Here is a 17,476-nt window from a genome sequence, read left to right as displayed (position 1 = left end):
CGCTTGGAACTAACACGCGCCCCTGGTGTTTGCATGCAGTCATTGCATTCAGCAGATCCTGGAGGCTGTGCTCCACTGCCATCAGATGGGCGTTGTCCATCGCGACCTCAAGGTGAGTGCTGCTGCTGCCCCGCCCAGGAGCAGCAAACCCTAGCGAAAAGAGAGCCTTCGTCCCTGGAAGTGGTGTAAACGGTTCCCCTTTCTCTTTTTCTTTTTTTTCCCCTCCCCTAATTTTTTTTGTCCCCTTCACCTTTGCACAAGAACGAACCGCTAGCGTTCACTGGAGAGCATCTGCTAAAGGCTTGCAAATACCTAGCTGTCCAGATCTGAGTCTCCTGGCACCAGTGCCGGGGAGGACAGGAGTTGCTTTCCAAGCATTTGGTGTATTTGTTGAATATACGGTCTTCCTCTCTGTCCTCCAGAGTTTTGGGGCAGGCTGTGGGGGGAACTTTCCATCTCTCACCTGCGCGACTTGGAGTGCTTCTGGGAAGCGTGCTAGCGTTTGCATGTCACGCCTTCTAGTGACAAAAAGGCTGACTGCTATGACACTGCTGGCACCAAGACCTCTCTCTCCTCCAGATGATGAACATCTTTAGAAAATAGGAATTTCCACCGTGTTCTCACCATGATCACCCGAGGAGTCAAGTTCCTTCCGGACAATCAGTAGCATTGGGATAGAAGCTTCTGAAAGAAAACTCTAGTGTGGAGAAGAGCATTACCTCTTCCTTAACTGTGCGTGCGCCCGAATGGCTGGAGACGCCTGATGCAGAAATGTTCTGTGCATACAGAGCACGTTGGCATGGAAAGAAATAAGTAAATATCAGGGGTTTTTTTAATCACAAAGCTCAGAGGGAGGAGTCTGTCTCAAAGCTGGTAGTGAGCTAGCCCTGTGGATAAGGGAGAGAACTTAATTTGGGCACTTGGGCCTCAAGATCCTCAAGTAAAACAAAAGTATTTATTTTGAAAACCAACGGAAGTGCACTGCCTGACATATCAGGTTCTTTACAAAAACAGGGAGTAAATGGCTTGTGGGGTAATACAGCGAAACGTGCTAATTCCTTCTGGCATAGGTTATTTATCTCTTATTTTCCTTTCTGAGAGAGTTACGGGGAGCAGGAATTCCCTCCCAGGATAGGAGTTTTCTAGCGGTTATCATTAGTAATACCATTGGCATCGGAATACCGTCATCTTTCTTGCCAGCCTTCACTCCAGATAAACAACTGTTGGAGTCATCGGCAGAATTTATAACGTCTCTATTGTTGTCCTACAGGAGCATAAAGGGTTACGCTCTGAAAGCTCAGGGCGCGTGATGGATTTCTAAGACATATGAACAAAATTCTTTATCCATTTTGTGCTTCTGGGTTTTCCCGTGTCACGGTTGTACAGCGAGAGACTGACAAGTCTCTCTCCAATCTATAAATCTTGTGTGGCAGCTGGATCACATGGAACAAGTTGAAATGAAAGGATATCACATTTGTCCAGCTGCTCCAGCGATTCCTGTCCTCCCTCTGCATGCAGGACTATGCTCCTAGCATGAAAAGGAATGGAAAAAAAAAGTGTAGCCGTGCAAGCTGACTGAACAAGGAATGCTTTTGATATGTTCACACAAAATAACTTTCTCTTTGGAAGTGCATTAAATCCAGCTGTTCCCTGCTCCAAACCATGTGTGCATTTCTTACTCTGGCAAATCCAGGATGAACTGGAAAAACAGTGTGAGAAAAAATGTTTCGGCCAAGCTGTAGTACCCAGTTTCATTTCTGAAAGTGAAGACTTCAGGAAGCAGAAAACCATCCTTCTTCACTTACTACTCTGTGGCAAACGGAAAAAAAAACAAAGAGTGAAATGAAAGGGCTGTGGTGAAATCCCAGCAGAACTTACTGTACCGAAAATTTGGTGCGGCCCAAGACCAGAACTACAAGACACATAAAGATGGTTATGACCTGGCACGGATCCTCAGATTGCAAAACTTGATGGACTTTTTCCCCAATAACTCAGACCACAATTTCGTGGCATGTTTGGGGGTGGGGAGGGCAACAAGAGGAGGAAATTTTGGACAATCTCATTTGATTTAACTTTCCTTTTAGTGTAACATAGCAGTGAACAGAGAGGAGCTTCTGCGGCCCCTTATGACCTGCAGAAGTGCTTGTTGTTGCTCTGTTTGTAATCCTTGGTATAAGTCAGAATGGCAGTGGGTCCTAGATCCAGAAAATGCTAACCAGTTAGTGGCAGCCTGTCTTTAACAGACAGCGAAGGCGCACCTCCATCTAGGAATTCCGGTTCTTGGCAGGCAGCAGCATTGCTGCTTTTGTGAAACTCCGGGATTATAACCCTTCTGCACTCCCCATGCAAAAACTCTAGTTATATTCAAGGAAAAACACACAGAGGCATATGGACATTTTCTCTAAGAATTCGAGACCTTTAGAAAAATAAGGCATAAATCACGTTAATTTATTTGTAAGTACTTTTAGTAGTTAACCCTGCCATTCTACATGCTTGACTGCGACCAGCCTCCCGGTAACACAAGGTGACTCTACTGAATCCAGAGGATGAGCCCTGCATGGCCCACACTGGGCTGTTAATGTTTGCCAAGTAATTGCAGTCATTCTAAGTTAATGCATGCTAATTACCCAGTATGCCCCTGGTCACGCTGAAATCACAGCTGCATTTTGTTGAAGCGCATAGTCCCACACAGCATCACCCCAAACGCTGTTGTCTGTGGTGTAGGAGTCAGTCCGAAAATGTGCTTCAGGTTCTGTGGAAACGTACTCGCCCGGTGCTAATGGTATGTCTGCAGAGCACTTGGATTGGCAGAGTAAAGGCATGTAATGGAATAAAAAAAAATTTAAACACAACCAAAAAAACCCAGCAGCAGCAGAAAAGGCAAAACTGCTGTTGTGTACGGAAACACGTGTTGCGGAGTGGTGTGTGCTCGGTAGGTTAGCGCTTCTGTTTCAGAGGGGGCGAGGCGTGTCACTGCTTTTGGCTTGCTGAAGGTCACAGCCAAATCGGATCAAGCCAGTGCTTTAAGAGGTTTATATAGACGTGCATTCCAGGAAGTAGGTACTGTAAACTTCTCACTCTGATAGGAAGCCTTGAAGAGCTCTGTAACGGCCCGTTGAAATGAGTGTAGTTAAGTGATAAGCCGTGTGACATCGCTTAAATCGGTGTTGATGAAACTAGAGAAGAGTCTTTAGCCCTACGAACAGTGTCTGATACCACGTAGTTGAAGCGGTCACTGATTATTAGAGTGAATACAGAGACTGGGTTTTATTCTGAGAGACCTCAATCTTCTTTTTTAAAAATGCAGAAATAGAAGATTCATCAGGTAACTATTTGTGGAAAGGTTTTTAATACTGTATTCTTTATGACAGAATAACAAAGAGGTGAGTGAGAGAATAGTGTTTGTACATTGCTGAAAAATTGTTCATTTGCAGTTTGGTGAGAGGATAAAAAACATCTTTAGACTAAAGAGTTTGTCTGGGCCAGTTGTGCTTTTAATTAATGGAAGTATCACAGTGATTGAGGTCTTAATTAGGCTCAAGCATATTTTGCTGGACACTTGACAGCTATATTAAAGATAGCCTTTGCTGAAAGAAGCTTATGATCTTAATTGTTTCCAAGCTCAGTACCTGCATGGGATTAACTGTAATCGCATAAATAGTCCCTTGGAAGCCTGTATGACTGCGGCTTGGTTTAAAGTGAAATAAGCGTTTAAGAGTTTGCAGGATTGGGTCCCAAGTGCCAGACTGGTGATAGTGAATTCCCTTATGACAGATTGCTCCAAAAACTGCTTCTAGAGGAGTGACAGCAATACCCTTGAAAGTGAGATTTTGTTATTAGGTAAATGTAGAACAAAACCTTTCTTTTTAAAGCATAATAAAGATAGAAATGGCAAGAAAATACTGTAGAGGCCACAGCTGTCTGAAATAATCTGTTGAATTCTACAGTATTTCTGAAGTGGTTTTTTTTAAAATAAAGTTAAGCTTCATAGAATAGAGTTATCTTTCGACAATTAGCATTTGATATATTTGCTAAACGAAGTTAAAAGGATACATTGTGAACAGTAGAATGAACACCACTGCAATGTTCAAATCCTTTACTTTTAACTGAGTGAGTGTACTGTAGCGTTTGATTTCAGATGTGACCAATATACCCTAAAAAAGCAGCAAAGTGGAAACTTGCAAACTTACATTATTATTTGTGGTAGGTTCTCTGCAAGCACAAATGTGAGAGTGCTGTTTTTGCTGAAAGATTTGCAATGTAAATACAGCTGCCCTCTAGATACAAATACAATACTGTGTCTGTTATTGTTAGGCTGTCATGCAAAACATATTTGCGTTTGACAGTTATAGATGCCTAATCCTGCAAACTGCATAGATAGACTAGTATTCAAGAAATACATGTCTTTTGGAGGGGTTTCTGCAGCGTTTTTCAAGTAGGGAGCTCTTAGGAGTCTCTGAACTGTCCTGTCTCACAGACAGGTATCGCAGTTCCACAGGACCATTCTGGCCATGTTCCTTCTCTAGTAGATCTACTCACTGTCCTTAGTCTCGCTGTCATGGGATCATGAAGGCTGTTTATAGGCCTGGTGATTATTTCTGTGTAGGAATGGAAAGCACAATCTGTGCACTTCCGTGGAGAAAACGCCTGGGTTTTTTATCTTTTTCAGTCCTCTCAGTATTTGTTCTTTTCCAGACTACCGTAACTAAAAAAAGAGTGAAAACCTGTCTAAAATGTGTTTACTTATCTTCTCATCTCATTTTTTTTCTCTTTCTGAATAAAGCCTGAGAACTTACTTTTAGCTAGCAAATCCAAGGGAGCAGCAGTAAAACTGGCGGACTTTGGATTAGCTATAGAAGTCCAAGGAGAACAACAGGCTTGGTTTGGTAAGTAAATATTTTTTTTTTTCCCCATCATATATTCAGCATAGTTGTTAAGCCTCCCAAACTACCCCTTTGTTATCTAGAGCCTGTCAACTGGAAATACCTGAAAAATTATTTTTGAAATACTTTGGAGTGTAACTGTATGTAAAACTGTACATAAAACTTCGTTCCACTGCAGTCAGAGTGAGCTGACTTACAAACAATCACTTATACATAAGAAACTCACGTAGTAGATCATGGAGAGCATAAACTCAGGAAGGTAAAGAGTGGTTAAAAGCATCTGGAACACTGCATGGTAGTTGGGAAAGGGTTGTCTGTCTGCAGCTTACAGTCGTCTTCTGAAATTCGGACAGGAATTTTGAGACTGGTTTTGAAAATATTACCTTCATCTGGAAGGCATCAAGAGTACGCCCACTTGATGGCAAAGGTGAAAGATTGTGCACTTCTATCCAGTTCAACTCAACTACTCCTTTTGGGGGGGGATGGGTTAATTTACAAAAAAAACCAAAACAACTAATTGCCAGTTGTTTGTTACAGTTAACAGATGCCCAGAGGAAAATGGTAGAAAATATTTAATACTGGTCATTTTAAATAATAGGACACGTACAAAGGTGATGTGTCTATCTCACATACAACCCTCTTTGAAGAGATGTGCAGCACAGGACAGAATTTGTTGAACATCCCAGGAGGAAAAAAGCAGAGAATGAAATATTTATGGCAGCTACCTGTTCTCACTTACAGCATCTGGAAAGCACAGTTTAAAACTGAGCAGAGTGATTGTGATCTTAGAATGAAAGCACAAATGATTTTCTGCAGGCAGTAGGTTGAGAGAGTGAGTGTTTGAAGTCTAGGATATGACTACATGTGGATGCACAGGCAGTATCGTTGGACATATGTTGGTGGCTTTATAAGCTAACCCGTTGTTTTAAATCCCAGCCTTTATATAAATGGATTTCAGTAATCCACAAAAGACAGAGGAGATTGCTCTTGCACATTAACAAATAGACCAGTACAAAAGGAGTGGAATAGAAATAAGAAAAAAAACAAGTGATTTGTTAAAATGATAGAAACATCAGGTAAACCGAAAGCATCTCAAGGAAAAGGTCAGCAGAATGAACTTGACTTCAGGGATATTTTGTCAAAATGATACATCTGTATGGATACAGGTGATGTGCAGGACGTTGCAATTCCCTGCAAAATCCTGCACTTTTTGGTCATTTGGCTCTTGAGAAGTGCTTGATTTAGGAGTGTAGCATCGGGAGGACTGCCCCGCTGAACTTAGTAGAAAGGAGATTAAGCAGCATGTCTTCAAAGTATATACATAGGAAAAGGTAAGCTGGCAGCAAGATAATAAAAAGTAGTCTGAAGTGACTCTTTTCTTTTGCTTTGTGGTATTCAATAAGGCTGGTGGGTTCTGTACCTTTTCCTCTGCAAAACGCTTCTGTAATTGTCCGAGTGCCTTCCTTCATCTTTATGACTGCTTTTACGAGGCAGAACAGGAGCACAGACCCAGTTGATGTTTTGAAGTTTTTCTTGCTTCTTTCCAGAAGATTTTTCTGCTTTCCACTGGATTCTGCAGCACTTAGTGACTTATGGTGTGCCCTGGTTCTAATTATAGCTCTGCATCAGTATGTTTTTTCTTTGTTGTTTTTTCTTTTTCTTGGATGTAATGCTCTGGTGTGATGCTTTCTTTTCTGCTTCAACCACGGCTAAGCCGCAGCAGGAAGCTGGCTAGAGCTCTGTGTGTTAGGACACAACAGAAACCTTGCCTGGTTTGCCTGTTTGTAAAAACAAACCCATTCCTTCCGTGTTTGTAGAAAGTGTTACGGCGTTTAGTCGAAACACCCCGCCCTGCGAGCAGCTGTTTAATATACTGGGATAGTTTCAGGCAGGTGACTCCTTGCCCATCGCTGAAGTCTGGGGCAGACTGCAGTTCACTCACAGGTAGCTAGGTTTAGTCCTAGGTGCCCCTCAAATTAGGTCTAGCCCTCCAAGTAGGGCTAAAATATGCACCGCTTAAGTCATTTGAGTAGCTTCACTGAGTTAGTTTGCTAGTTGCATAAAATTAGGTTGTATACAGATAGTCTTTTGGCTCCAGCTGTGTAGGAGGAGAAGCCTGCTGCCCTATACTTACTCTCAGTTGCGTGCTCTTGCCGCTTGCTGCCACCTTCTCCATATCTTCTCTCCAGACTGCCCATCTGAGTTTTCATTCTCGAGTCAAAGGGAAGTATGTTAGCAAAGAGGTACAATTCACACGGGTTAAGGTGGTTGATTCTGCCATTTTCTTTTGGAATCCTTACATGAGTGGTGCCGAGAAAGCTGTAAGTCTAGCAGGGGGCTGATGACAGCATAGGGCGGTTCTTAGAGCAGCAGTCTCCTCTGCTGTTGTGTTTAAGATGCATCTCTGTGCCTTAATTTAAGTTTATGTTGAGGGATTACAGTTAACCTTCAATCTAGGGTTGACTCAAGAGAAGTGTTCATGATTTATGAAGTTAAGTATATATGTAATCTTTGCGTAAGAGGGTTTTGAGGCTGTAAGCTATTTAGCCTGAGTAACGTGTCATCTCATGTACCCACGCATCACTGAATTCAGCAAAGCACGGCATTTGGCTCAGGCCTCTGGCTGCTTATTTAAATCATAGCATCATAGGAGTACAAGGTGATGCAGCTTTTCTAGACATTGTACAGTCACAAAAAGTTTCCAACTTTAAAAGTTGTTTTTAGCTGAAGTAATTGCTCCTATTAGCAATAATTTTCTGAAAAGTACACACTCGGATTGGGATCCCTCTGACCAGTTATAGAATTAACTGATAAATAACAGTGCACAATTTAATTGTATTTGTTCTTTTCCGCTGAAATCATGAGTGCATACTCTGCTGTCTTTGCCGCTTTAAAAAATTTCAGAATATATACTAAACCACTACTGATTAGTTATGTTTAGACCCATTCTGTATCTTCATCAAGAAATAAAGTTAGCTAAGTAGTGTATTTTTGCTTTAAAGTTTAAAGTTTTCAAGTGGCGCATAGTAATATTTATGGAGCTATGCTGGGTTTGCAAGTTGAGAAGACTTTACTTCCCCTTTAAAATGAACAAAAATACTCATGTAAAGCATTACAGACAAGAAGAGATACGGAACATCAGTCTGTTTAAAGCTACTTTAAACATATATTTTTCAGCTTCTTGAAGGAGTTTAAGATGTGTTTCCTGTATGATAGTACTCTGCAAATTCATAGCTCTCATATCAGCAGACTGCAAAAACCAAGCTCATTTTTCACAAAAATATTTTAACTGTGTGCTTAATAGAATATACAGAATGTGTTCATGCGTTTCCTCCTCCCACCCTAAAATAATTGCCAGCCGCAGGGCAAGGGCTTCTTTTCCTGTAGCTGTGCACTTTATGTCGCTCATAAGCTCTGTGGAATCGAGTGTTCAGAAATGACCTGTGGTCCTTTGTGGAAGTTGCCAAATTCTCATTTATTTTAGCATTTATTTTAGGCAAAGGTGCTCAAAAGAACAGAGATACTAACTGAAATGACACAGAATGTCATCAAGTTTTTATCATTAAGAAGAAAGATCTACGTTTTTACCTACGTTTTGCATTTCTCCTAAGAGAAAAGCAGCACTGCTGGTAATGAATAAAGAATGAAGAACATAAAAACGTTAAAGGCTAGGTTACTTCAGAGATGCTTTTTGCCAGCTTCTGTAAGGAGGTTTCCAGAAGCGGAATGACTTCAAGGAAATTAGTTTTGCAGTTTGAAGATCATATTAGGAGTCACAGTGCGAAATACAGGCAGCAAAGGCTGTAAGAAGCCTGAGCCCCGAGTTGGTGGTCTTCAAAGTGAGTAATAGCCGATTGTGCTCTTGTGAAATCTAATCCTGAACGTCTCCAGACATGGACTTTGCCACCATCTGGCATTGGCTGAATTGCATTTCCGCTTCTGCGTGAAGGAATTTCAACAATGTTTTTACTTTCTTTTTTCCTTCTGAATGAGGGATCTCTCCGTATGTCAGCTTTACTTAAATCTCGCCTACCTACTGTTTACTGAGAAATCTGCTCCTGTAAAGGCTGAATTAGGGCTCTTTACATGCTCTTTATAGTTATGATGAACCATTCTCTGATCCTGTGTTCAGGTAGTTTAGATGTCCCTGTGTTTTATTGCTGAGTTGCCCGTCAGCGTCCGTGGATGTACTGGGTGTGTGGTGAGTTCACGCTGAGAGCTGATGGACTCCCAGAAATCCCATGCAAGTCATGTTGACAGCCTTAATTTTTACAGCTTGGGGCTATTTTAAAATAGCCCAATTTAGGCTAATGATTAAAAAAACCCCTCAGTAACAGTCTTTATCATGCGTGGTGTGAATTTTCTGTTTTAGGATTAGTATCTCTGACAGGATCGCTCAGATAATGTTTCCCACATTCCCCTTGCTCTGCTAACTTTTTTGACCTCGACCCCGAGCCAAATATATTTGTGCCTCACTCCTGGATGTCACACTGCAGCTTAGAGGAATGCAGAAGTCATGAAAGAAATTCCATCAGCTATCTTGTAATCTCTCTGCAAACCTTCTCCTGTTGCACTGTCACCAGGTCCTTGACACCACTGTTGAATCTGGAGGGCTGGTATAGGGGTGCAGCCAGCCGGCTTTTTGCTGTCTCTCGACTCTGCCAGATGTGGTGGCAGAAGGGGACATGCCCCAGCTTCATAAGTTGTCCCATTATTGCCACTTCTAGATGATTCACCGTTAAAAGAGAAGTTCGAAACGAAACTTGAGCATTAATGTCCTGCGTGTCATGAGCCAAGATGAGAGTCACTTGATTTTTGCGGAGCACGTACACCTTTTGAGAGTAAAGTTGCTTTGCCTTTTGACAGGCTTTGCTGGTACTCCGGGATACCTTTCACCAGAGGTGTTACGAAAAGATCCTTATGGAAAACCTGTGGATATGTGGGCGTGTGGTAAGTAATTACTCGGAAGGGTGGTGTTCGGTCTGCCATAGAGTATTTTGAAGGAGAGAGGCGATGTCCAGAATAGATTATGTGCTGCATCAGATAATATGTATTTAGTAAAATTCAATATTAATATTTAGAAGAGGTTATCAGATTTTTGTTATTGTACCGGCTTGATTTGGTTTTTATTATTTGTGAAGGTGTATTATCATGGAATGCTTGGCCATGTTTACACAACACACTTTCACAAAGTATTAAAAAGATATTTGCAGGTGCCTAACTAGTTAGCAAATATAACAGTTCATACTTTGGACTGGGCCTTAATTTTGGTTCACAAGCCTAAATTCTGATCTGACTAAAACTGCATTTTTAAACCGTGAAGCTAAATGTTTTGTGAACTGGAGTAGAGAGCAATTATTTTATTGTCCAGTACTTGAAACAGCATAGTTTAAGGTACTGGCAAGTGGCAGCTGCCTAGCTGAGAGCAATTGGTGGTTTCCTTATTTCACTCCTACCCACGTTTTTTTGGTTGTATTTATGAAAGCACTTTCCTGAAGTCATAGTGAATCATCTCTCTGAGAGTAGCAGATGGACTTTTTAGTTTCCTATTGACCACGTATTTATACAAATATATTGAATTTCCCACTTTTCCTTTGCATGAATTAGTAAAAACAAGGTCTTAAAGACATCAGTACAAGCCCTAATAAAACTAGAAGTAAAAAATGCGTTTTCCTAGAATGTACATGGTCATTGAAAATAATTTCTCCAGCTAGCCAGACATTTTTAGTGTTCCTGGTCTGGTGTTGTGTCGGATACTTATTACTGCATGAGAAGGTATCTTGTGAACTTTACTTTTACTGCTTTCTGCAGTATGAATAGACCTAATTTTTCAGTAGCTGGAATAAGACTGTTGAGCCATTTGTTTTACCTGGTTGTTGGGTGAAATGTCAGAAATTTCTGGGATTTCTTGAAATCATGTAGTACTGCTGTGAATTTTCTGCAGGTGTCATTCTGTATATCCTCCTGGTGGGATATCCTCCTTTCTGGGATGAAGACCAGCACAGGCTTTACCAGCAGATCAAGGCTGGCGCTTATGACGTATGTGCCTTACTCTGTCTGTTCAGTTAGTTATATCCGTACTTGTAAATGAGATTTTTCTAGGTTGAAAAGTGAAAATAGGATTGCTTCCTAAATTTGCGGGGAATATTCATTATCTTCATGAACCACTCAATATAGTAAATGTTGAGTAATAATGCTTAGTATTAAAACTTTGAATAATAATGCTTAATATTTATATCTTTAGTACAAGATAAACTGCATTAAGTGCTGTATGACCATATGCCTCTCAGACAGTCAGAATTTGTTATTCTTTCTGACATTGTTATTTTGTGCGTGCTGTGAGTTTCAACTGCCATCAAGTTACTCTAAGTGTAGAAATGGTAGGTATTTGAAGCAAATAAATAAAAGATCTAAATAGTAAAGGAGAAAAACAGTTTATAAAACTGACTAATTCAAACTTTTCTAATTGTGACAAACTGCATTTTCCCCCTTAAAACAGAAATAGCATCAATACAAAACCTTAGGTAAAACTGTGTAAAGATTGTACAAGATGGTATATACATAAGTATTTTTTTCTCTAAGTTTCCTTCACCAGAATGGGATACAGTGACTCCTGAAGCAAAAGACCTTATCAATAAAATGCTCACCATCAACCCAGCAAAACGTATCACAGCGTCAGAAGCACTAAAGCATCCATGGATCTGTGTAAGTAATTTTCACAGATTTAAGAGGACGATTTGGCAGACAAATCCACTTACGGTTTACTTCAGCATATAGATAAGGTGTTTGGATGGTAATTTTTGTCCTTGTGCAGCTGTGAAACTATAGGACTGTAAAATTAAAATTACACAGATAGAGTCAATAGTGTCGTATACGGAGCTCTCAGCCTGGGATGATTTTCGCAGAAATGAACTCCTTTGCCTTGACTTTGTGGTGCAGTTCACTGCCAAAATTGGAGCATTATCTTAAATTCTCAGAGAGAAAACATACAAAAAAGTGACTTGAGTTAGATAATGCTGTACATTGCCCTATAACCATTATGATAAGCATCAGATATAAAAGGCAGGAAATTCAGGGACTTTTTACAAATCATTTTGCAGGTAGTAGAGATTGCCAGTCTGCTAGTGGATCCAGGACTACTTTCCAGTTTTCGGTATATTCTACACTTTGAGTTTGCAGCTAGTCTGGGCCAATTCTTTGAAAGTCATAGTGAGACACACAACTGGTTCCCAACTCTTTGTTCGTTCCAGTAGGCTGCAGTATCTTGCCTTGAAAATTGTGATGCATAGAAAGTTGAGTTAGAGAGAAAATGCAGGTACTGCTGAATTCTCTCTGAAATACTTCCTGCTGCTGTACCTCACCTAATATCACTAATGCTAAAGAAAAAATTCCTTCTTGTTTTGAACATTTTCTAAAATCGTAATTCAGTGTATTCCTTCAGTTATGTTTATGCTCCATAACTCAAGTTCTGCGTAAACATAAGATCTTGTGTTTTCCTTAGTCCCTGTTTCTTTCAAGGGGCTATTGCACATGGAAAAGGTGGAGTGAAACGAGACCCTAGTTGTGTTGATTCAGAAATGCCCCAAATGTGTAGAAACCTGCATAAAGAGATAGTGAGACAGGGCAGAAATTAAAGACCTAAGCCTTGGACCGCGTGGGTTGCAATATGTATCTTGTAGAGTAAAAAAAAATGCTAGATGTCTGACTGGGTGTGTTAAAATGATTCTTCTTCCCTTAGCAACGTTCTACTGTTGCCTCGATGATGCACAGACAAGAGACTGTAGATTGCCTGAAGAAATTCAATGCAAGAAGAAAACTAAAGGTAAGAACTTCTGCAAGGGTGAGTAGCTAATTTTGGACAGATAAAAGAATATTGGCCTGTGGTCCCTAAGCAAATTTTTCTTGAATATTGTGCTTGAATGAATGGTTTGATAGATGAGCAGCTTTTGGCATGAAGTTCTTAAACTTTTATTGAAAGTGAACAGAACGTAGCAGAAAGATGTTGGATTTGAAATAATACTGATCTTCATTTATACACATTAAAAATCTTTCGTTAAAGGAAAACTCTTAAAGTTATCCTTTTAGATTATCTTGTTTTCTCCTGACAAGACAGGGTCACTTCGCAGATACGAACTTTTCTAATTAGCACATTGGAAATAAACTCCTCTTCCTACTAAAAAAGAATCTAAGCACGTCAGTAACGTCTATTTCCTGTTCAGCTACTTATATTACTGCTAATTACTGTGCCTCTGAACACTCATAATTTGTGCATTACATACAACCAGTAAATATTTGAGATTATCAGGATTGCTGATATGTGTTTAATTAAGATTAAATTACAAATTAGGACTTCCTGGCACCATGTGTGATAAGTAATGCACAGCTAATCCAGTCTTTATGGTTAATTTAATAGTTGATGTACTTTACTCGCATGTTTTCCTTTTTGTTTTGTCGTGTTCATGTTCAGAATTTTACACAAGTGTGATGCTAATCTGAGAAAATGTATGTGTACACAGGGGGCCATCTTGACAACTATGCTGGCTACCAGAAATTTCTCAGGTATGTTCATTGAGCTGCAGATTAATCTGGTCTTTGTGTTTTGATGTCAGTGACATCCGTTAGTACAGAAAGATCTTTATTATTCAGTAGCATCTAAATACAATGTGTCTTAAGTTATTTCCTTTGCAGAAGCAAACAAGAGAATTTAAACTATTTGGGCCAAATAGAATCTCCTGTAGCTGACAGTCTAATTTTGCAGTAGAATGTGAGTTCCTTCTCTTTACTATCTTAGTATTATCTGTCAAAACCAGACATTTTTCTGTCTGTTGTGGTGGAGGAAAACTGAAAATAATGCATATAGTTTCCATGCATAAGTATCACACAATAACATTTTGAAACTTACTTATTTTTATATACTTGAAATGTCATTCCAGGATTCTGTTGCATTCTGTATTAAAAAAAAAAAAACCACAAACAAAAAGAACAGAAAAAACCCACTTTCTTTCTTTATTGCTTTCCTAAGGAGTAAGAAACGTAGTAAAATGAGTCCTCCTTTTCCTTCTCTTCTAATGCCTAGTTTGATATAACAAGAGATATTTCCTCTTTATACCTGGACATATAGATCATTATATTAAAAACAATTAATAGCAAAAGCTAAAATAAATTTGCTCTTAGTAGAGTTAAAATTGTGCTTAGTAGTAGTGTTGCCAAAATTTTGCTACTATACTGGATTTCTAATTTTGCCATTCATCATTTCAAGCAAATAGTGAAAAAGAATCTCAAATTAAAAAACGGGTAGTTTTACATACCCTCCTACTTTTTGGTGTAACTATTGGAGTGTAATGTAAATTAATTTACAGACAAAAACACGATAGTGCTTCTGGCATGTGTTGAATAATAATAAGCACAGAACCATCCAAAATAAATTACATAATCACGAGTGCGAGAACAGCTTGTTCAATTTGCCTAACACTTGAAATACAATTCCTTTCTAAGTTCCTATGTTTAATACACACCTATAATACAGAAGACTACAGTTACGTAAATTAAAGCTTAATGAATTGCCAGTATCTGCGATTCATTGTAAAAGTGGCAATGCCGTAGGCTGCATATCTTGTAAAAATTAATTATTACTAAATATCATTTCTCATCACTCTTCATAAGTGTCCCTGTCTATATATGTAATGGTCAAATTCGACTTTCAACCAAGAAAAGCTGAAGTAATTTTACAATAGTATTTCAGCCTGAACAGCAAAGAGGGGTTGAGGTTTTGTTTTGGATTTTTGTCACCTGTCATCTCTGTTTTACACCGTAACGACCCATATTTTTCTTTGATACCGTTTTATTTGCTCACGTTGTTTAATCATTGTGTTTCATTGCAAAGCATGCTTTTGAAAGTCATTTGTCCATAACGATGTGGTTATAAAAGTGTTTTATTTTCCTTTTCTTCCTTTTATGTGGAATGTATATTTCTTGTGAGGTAAGACCCTCAGCACGTGAAAGGAACATCTTTCTCTTCTAAATCAAACTTGCTGTTTGTCCTGGATCACTTTAATTTCTACACGTTGTCACAACACCATCTCTTTTCCGTCTGCTTTCTGGCCTATTAACGATGCCTGAGGTTTTATTTATAGCTATTGCTTGTAGTCGCAAGAAATCTTTCATTGTGGGCTTAATTTAGAACACGCTAATTGCTTTGCTGCTGCAAATTCTTTAAATACTTGATTTGTATGCAGTATCTATGCTTAAAGAAAGATGCATCAAAATATTACTAAAAATGTGTTCCAAGCAAAAACCAACAAAAGCAGTTGAGTATGGAAAATGTCCTAGAATGTAAAATACTGCATAATAATCCATTCCAGGCACTTTTTAAACCACATGCTGGCAATGCCATAAACACACTACTTGGAGTTACTGCTCGTGGTGTCCTCATTTTACTGGCTCTTATTTAATTGTTTACATACAACAAGTAACGTTGATTAAGCGCTGGAAGAACTCAGAAGTTTTATGCACAAATGTAGCAAAAGGACCTAGCTTGGTATGGACAGCAGCTTATAAAAACTAATTCATCTTCTCCCATATTTTTGTAGGGGCTAGTGGTATAAAACAGGCTTTGAAAAGCAACGAACTTCTGGGGTTTTTGGCCTCGAGTTTTAGAAAGCTTGTCCCATTCACCTTACCTCAGTGGATTTCTGAAGCTAACAGAGCATCCACAACATTTGTGGTACGGTAAAATCTCAGGCCGTGTTGCATCAGGACCTGTAAGCACATGCTGCAACAGGATGCATCCTGTCACAAAAACATACGTAAACCAATTTATTTTCGATAATAATTGATGTCCCTCTGTAAATAAACACACGCAATGGTCTCGTTGCGCAATTCAGGCAAATTTCTTTTTGTTCCTTTTAGGTGTAAATCATGGGGCTTCTAAGAGTTTTAAAGATTGCATTGTCGGATGTCCATGATTAATAAACTGCATTTGGAGGGTTAATTAATGAAATTAGAAACATGAACCTGGCCTCAATTTCCATTTTTTTAATGTAAATGACACAACAATGGACATTAGTTATTTTTGTACAGTTTCTGAGGGGATCTTGCATTTTCTCTACTCTGAACCAGAACTAACTGAGCACTTAATCCAGATGTAGCTGCAGAAGAAGCCACAAATACAAAAATTAAGGTCAAGCCTCATACTCAATAATTCAAATAGCCTCAGCTAGTTTGAGCAACCTTAAGATTGCAAGGTCCAATTGTTTCGTTTTGTTTTTGTTTGTTTGTTTTAAGGGGAAAGATGCCAGTAATGGTGGGAGCTCCATGTCAGGACTGTCTCCCTTTGACCATGCCAGATCCTTAGCTGCAGCATTTCCCTTCAAGAAGTGCTTCCTACCTCTAATCAAACCGGCGCACATAGAACACCGTTTGCTCGCAGCCTAAACCGTGATACGCTTTCCCATAGGAAGATTGCATCATAAACGACAATAAAAACAAAGAACACCAGCTTGTTTTGTAATTGATTATTCTTCAAGTCTTTAGCACTGAGCCATGAAGCATTTACGCTTTAGTGAGTAGTTTATTTTAAACTTGGTAGGTCACCCAGCACGGACTTCTGGTGTAAATGTTTTCCGATTCAGAGCTGCTCTGTGCTTCTTCGCACGGTAGCCCTCCAGATTTAGTAATTTGGAGTGCTTGGTGCCAGTTTTAAGTGGTGGAATTTAAAGCCTAACCCATGGATAACGTTATGACAAGTGAAATTTTGCCCAGCAGTCCGTTTTTTTGATGAAATTTGATCAGTGTGCGACAAGATGCAGAAAATACCAGATTTTCTTCATTAGAAGTTGAAGCAACGCCTACCAGTGGTTATTGCTCCCTCCTAGGAAGGTCTCCTCCAAAACAGCACCTCTCTAGCAGACTGCTCTCTCTTTCTTATTTGCAACTTTCCTGACCTTTTCACGCAAGGCGGCTGATGCTGTCCTGGTGGGAAATCCCCAAAGAAGCATGTTATTAAAAGTCAACTTCCTTGTCATTAGGTGGAATAGATAGGGTTGTACCTCCCTGTGCTCTTTAGGTACCTCATTGAGCTGATCCTGGTTACTTTTATGTCACTCTCATATGAAGAACACAATTAAGACAGCAGTGGGCTCTCTACAAACACCTTGTCAGAGTCCCTGCCATCGGAACAGCAGTTCCGATGCAATCAAACTATCCCCATCGACAACTGTTGAAAAAATGAATGTATCCAAAGCTGCCGCATTTACACTCGCCCTGCTTCCATTTCCTCTGTGCCACCCAAGGAGGTCTCTCCTTGTATAAGTACAATTAACCTACAGCTTTAATCAATGGAAAAAAGAGATGTACGATAATCTCAAGTATTCGTAGTTCCTTAAAGATTTTGTTTCCTGTGCTCGGAGCGACAAAAGGAGGAAATAAAAGCTGAAAATGTTTCTGCAGCTGGGAGGCAGCGGGGGTTTGCTCTGCAGCCAGTTGACCTCGGAGGTAACCACCTGACACTGAGATTTGTTTCATTTTACAGCAGCCAAGAGTTTACTGAAAAAGCCGGATGGAGTTAAGGTAGGTTAAACACATGCTTAGAAAAT

At 39.7% G+C, this 17,476-nt stretch overlaps 1 protein-coding gene across 1 annotated transcript in view; it reads left to right on the top strand.

Moving 5' to 3' along the window:
* Positions 1-43: 43 nt before the first annotated feature.
* CAMK2D (calcium/calmodulin-dependent protein kinase II delta) overlaps positions 44-17,476 on the top strand; it is a gene marked incomplete at its 5' end in the record, with an annotated part of 46,561 nt that continues 29,128 nt past the window's right edge. The window contains 8 exons of the mRNA XM_009866955.1: positions 44-112; positions 4,784-4,886; positions 9,750-9,833; positions 10,828-10,922; positions 11,466-11,588; positions 12,622-12,705; positions 13,400-13,442; positions 17,413-17,450. Of these exons, the coding sequence (XP_009865257.1) occupies positions 44-112; positions 4,784-4,886; positions 9,750-9,833; positions 10,828-10,922; positions 11,466-11,588; positions 12,622-12,705; positions 13,400-13,442; positions 17,413-17,450 (639 nt within the window). The remainder of the gene's footprint in view (positions 113-4,783; positions 4,887-9,749; positions 9,834-10,827; positions 10,923-11,465; positions 11,589-12,621; positions 12,706-13,399; positions 13,443-17,412; positions 17,451-17,476) is intronic.

This window comes from Apaloderma vittatum, unplaced genomic scaffold (genome assembly GCF_000703405.1).
Source record: "Apaloderma vittatum isolate BGI_N311 unplaced genomic scaffold, ASM70340v1 scaffold1213, whole genome shotgun sequence".
NCBI classification, from domain to species: domain Eukaryota; kingdom Metazoa; phylum Chordata; class Aves; order Trogoniformes; family Trogonidae; genus Apaloderma; species Apaloderma vittatum.
This window is presented reverse-complemented; position numbering and strand designations above follow the sequence as displayed.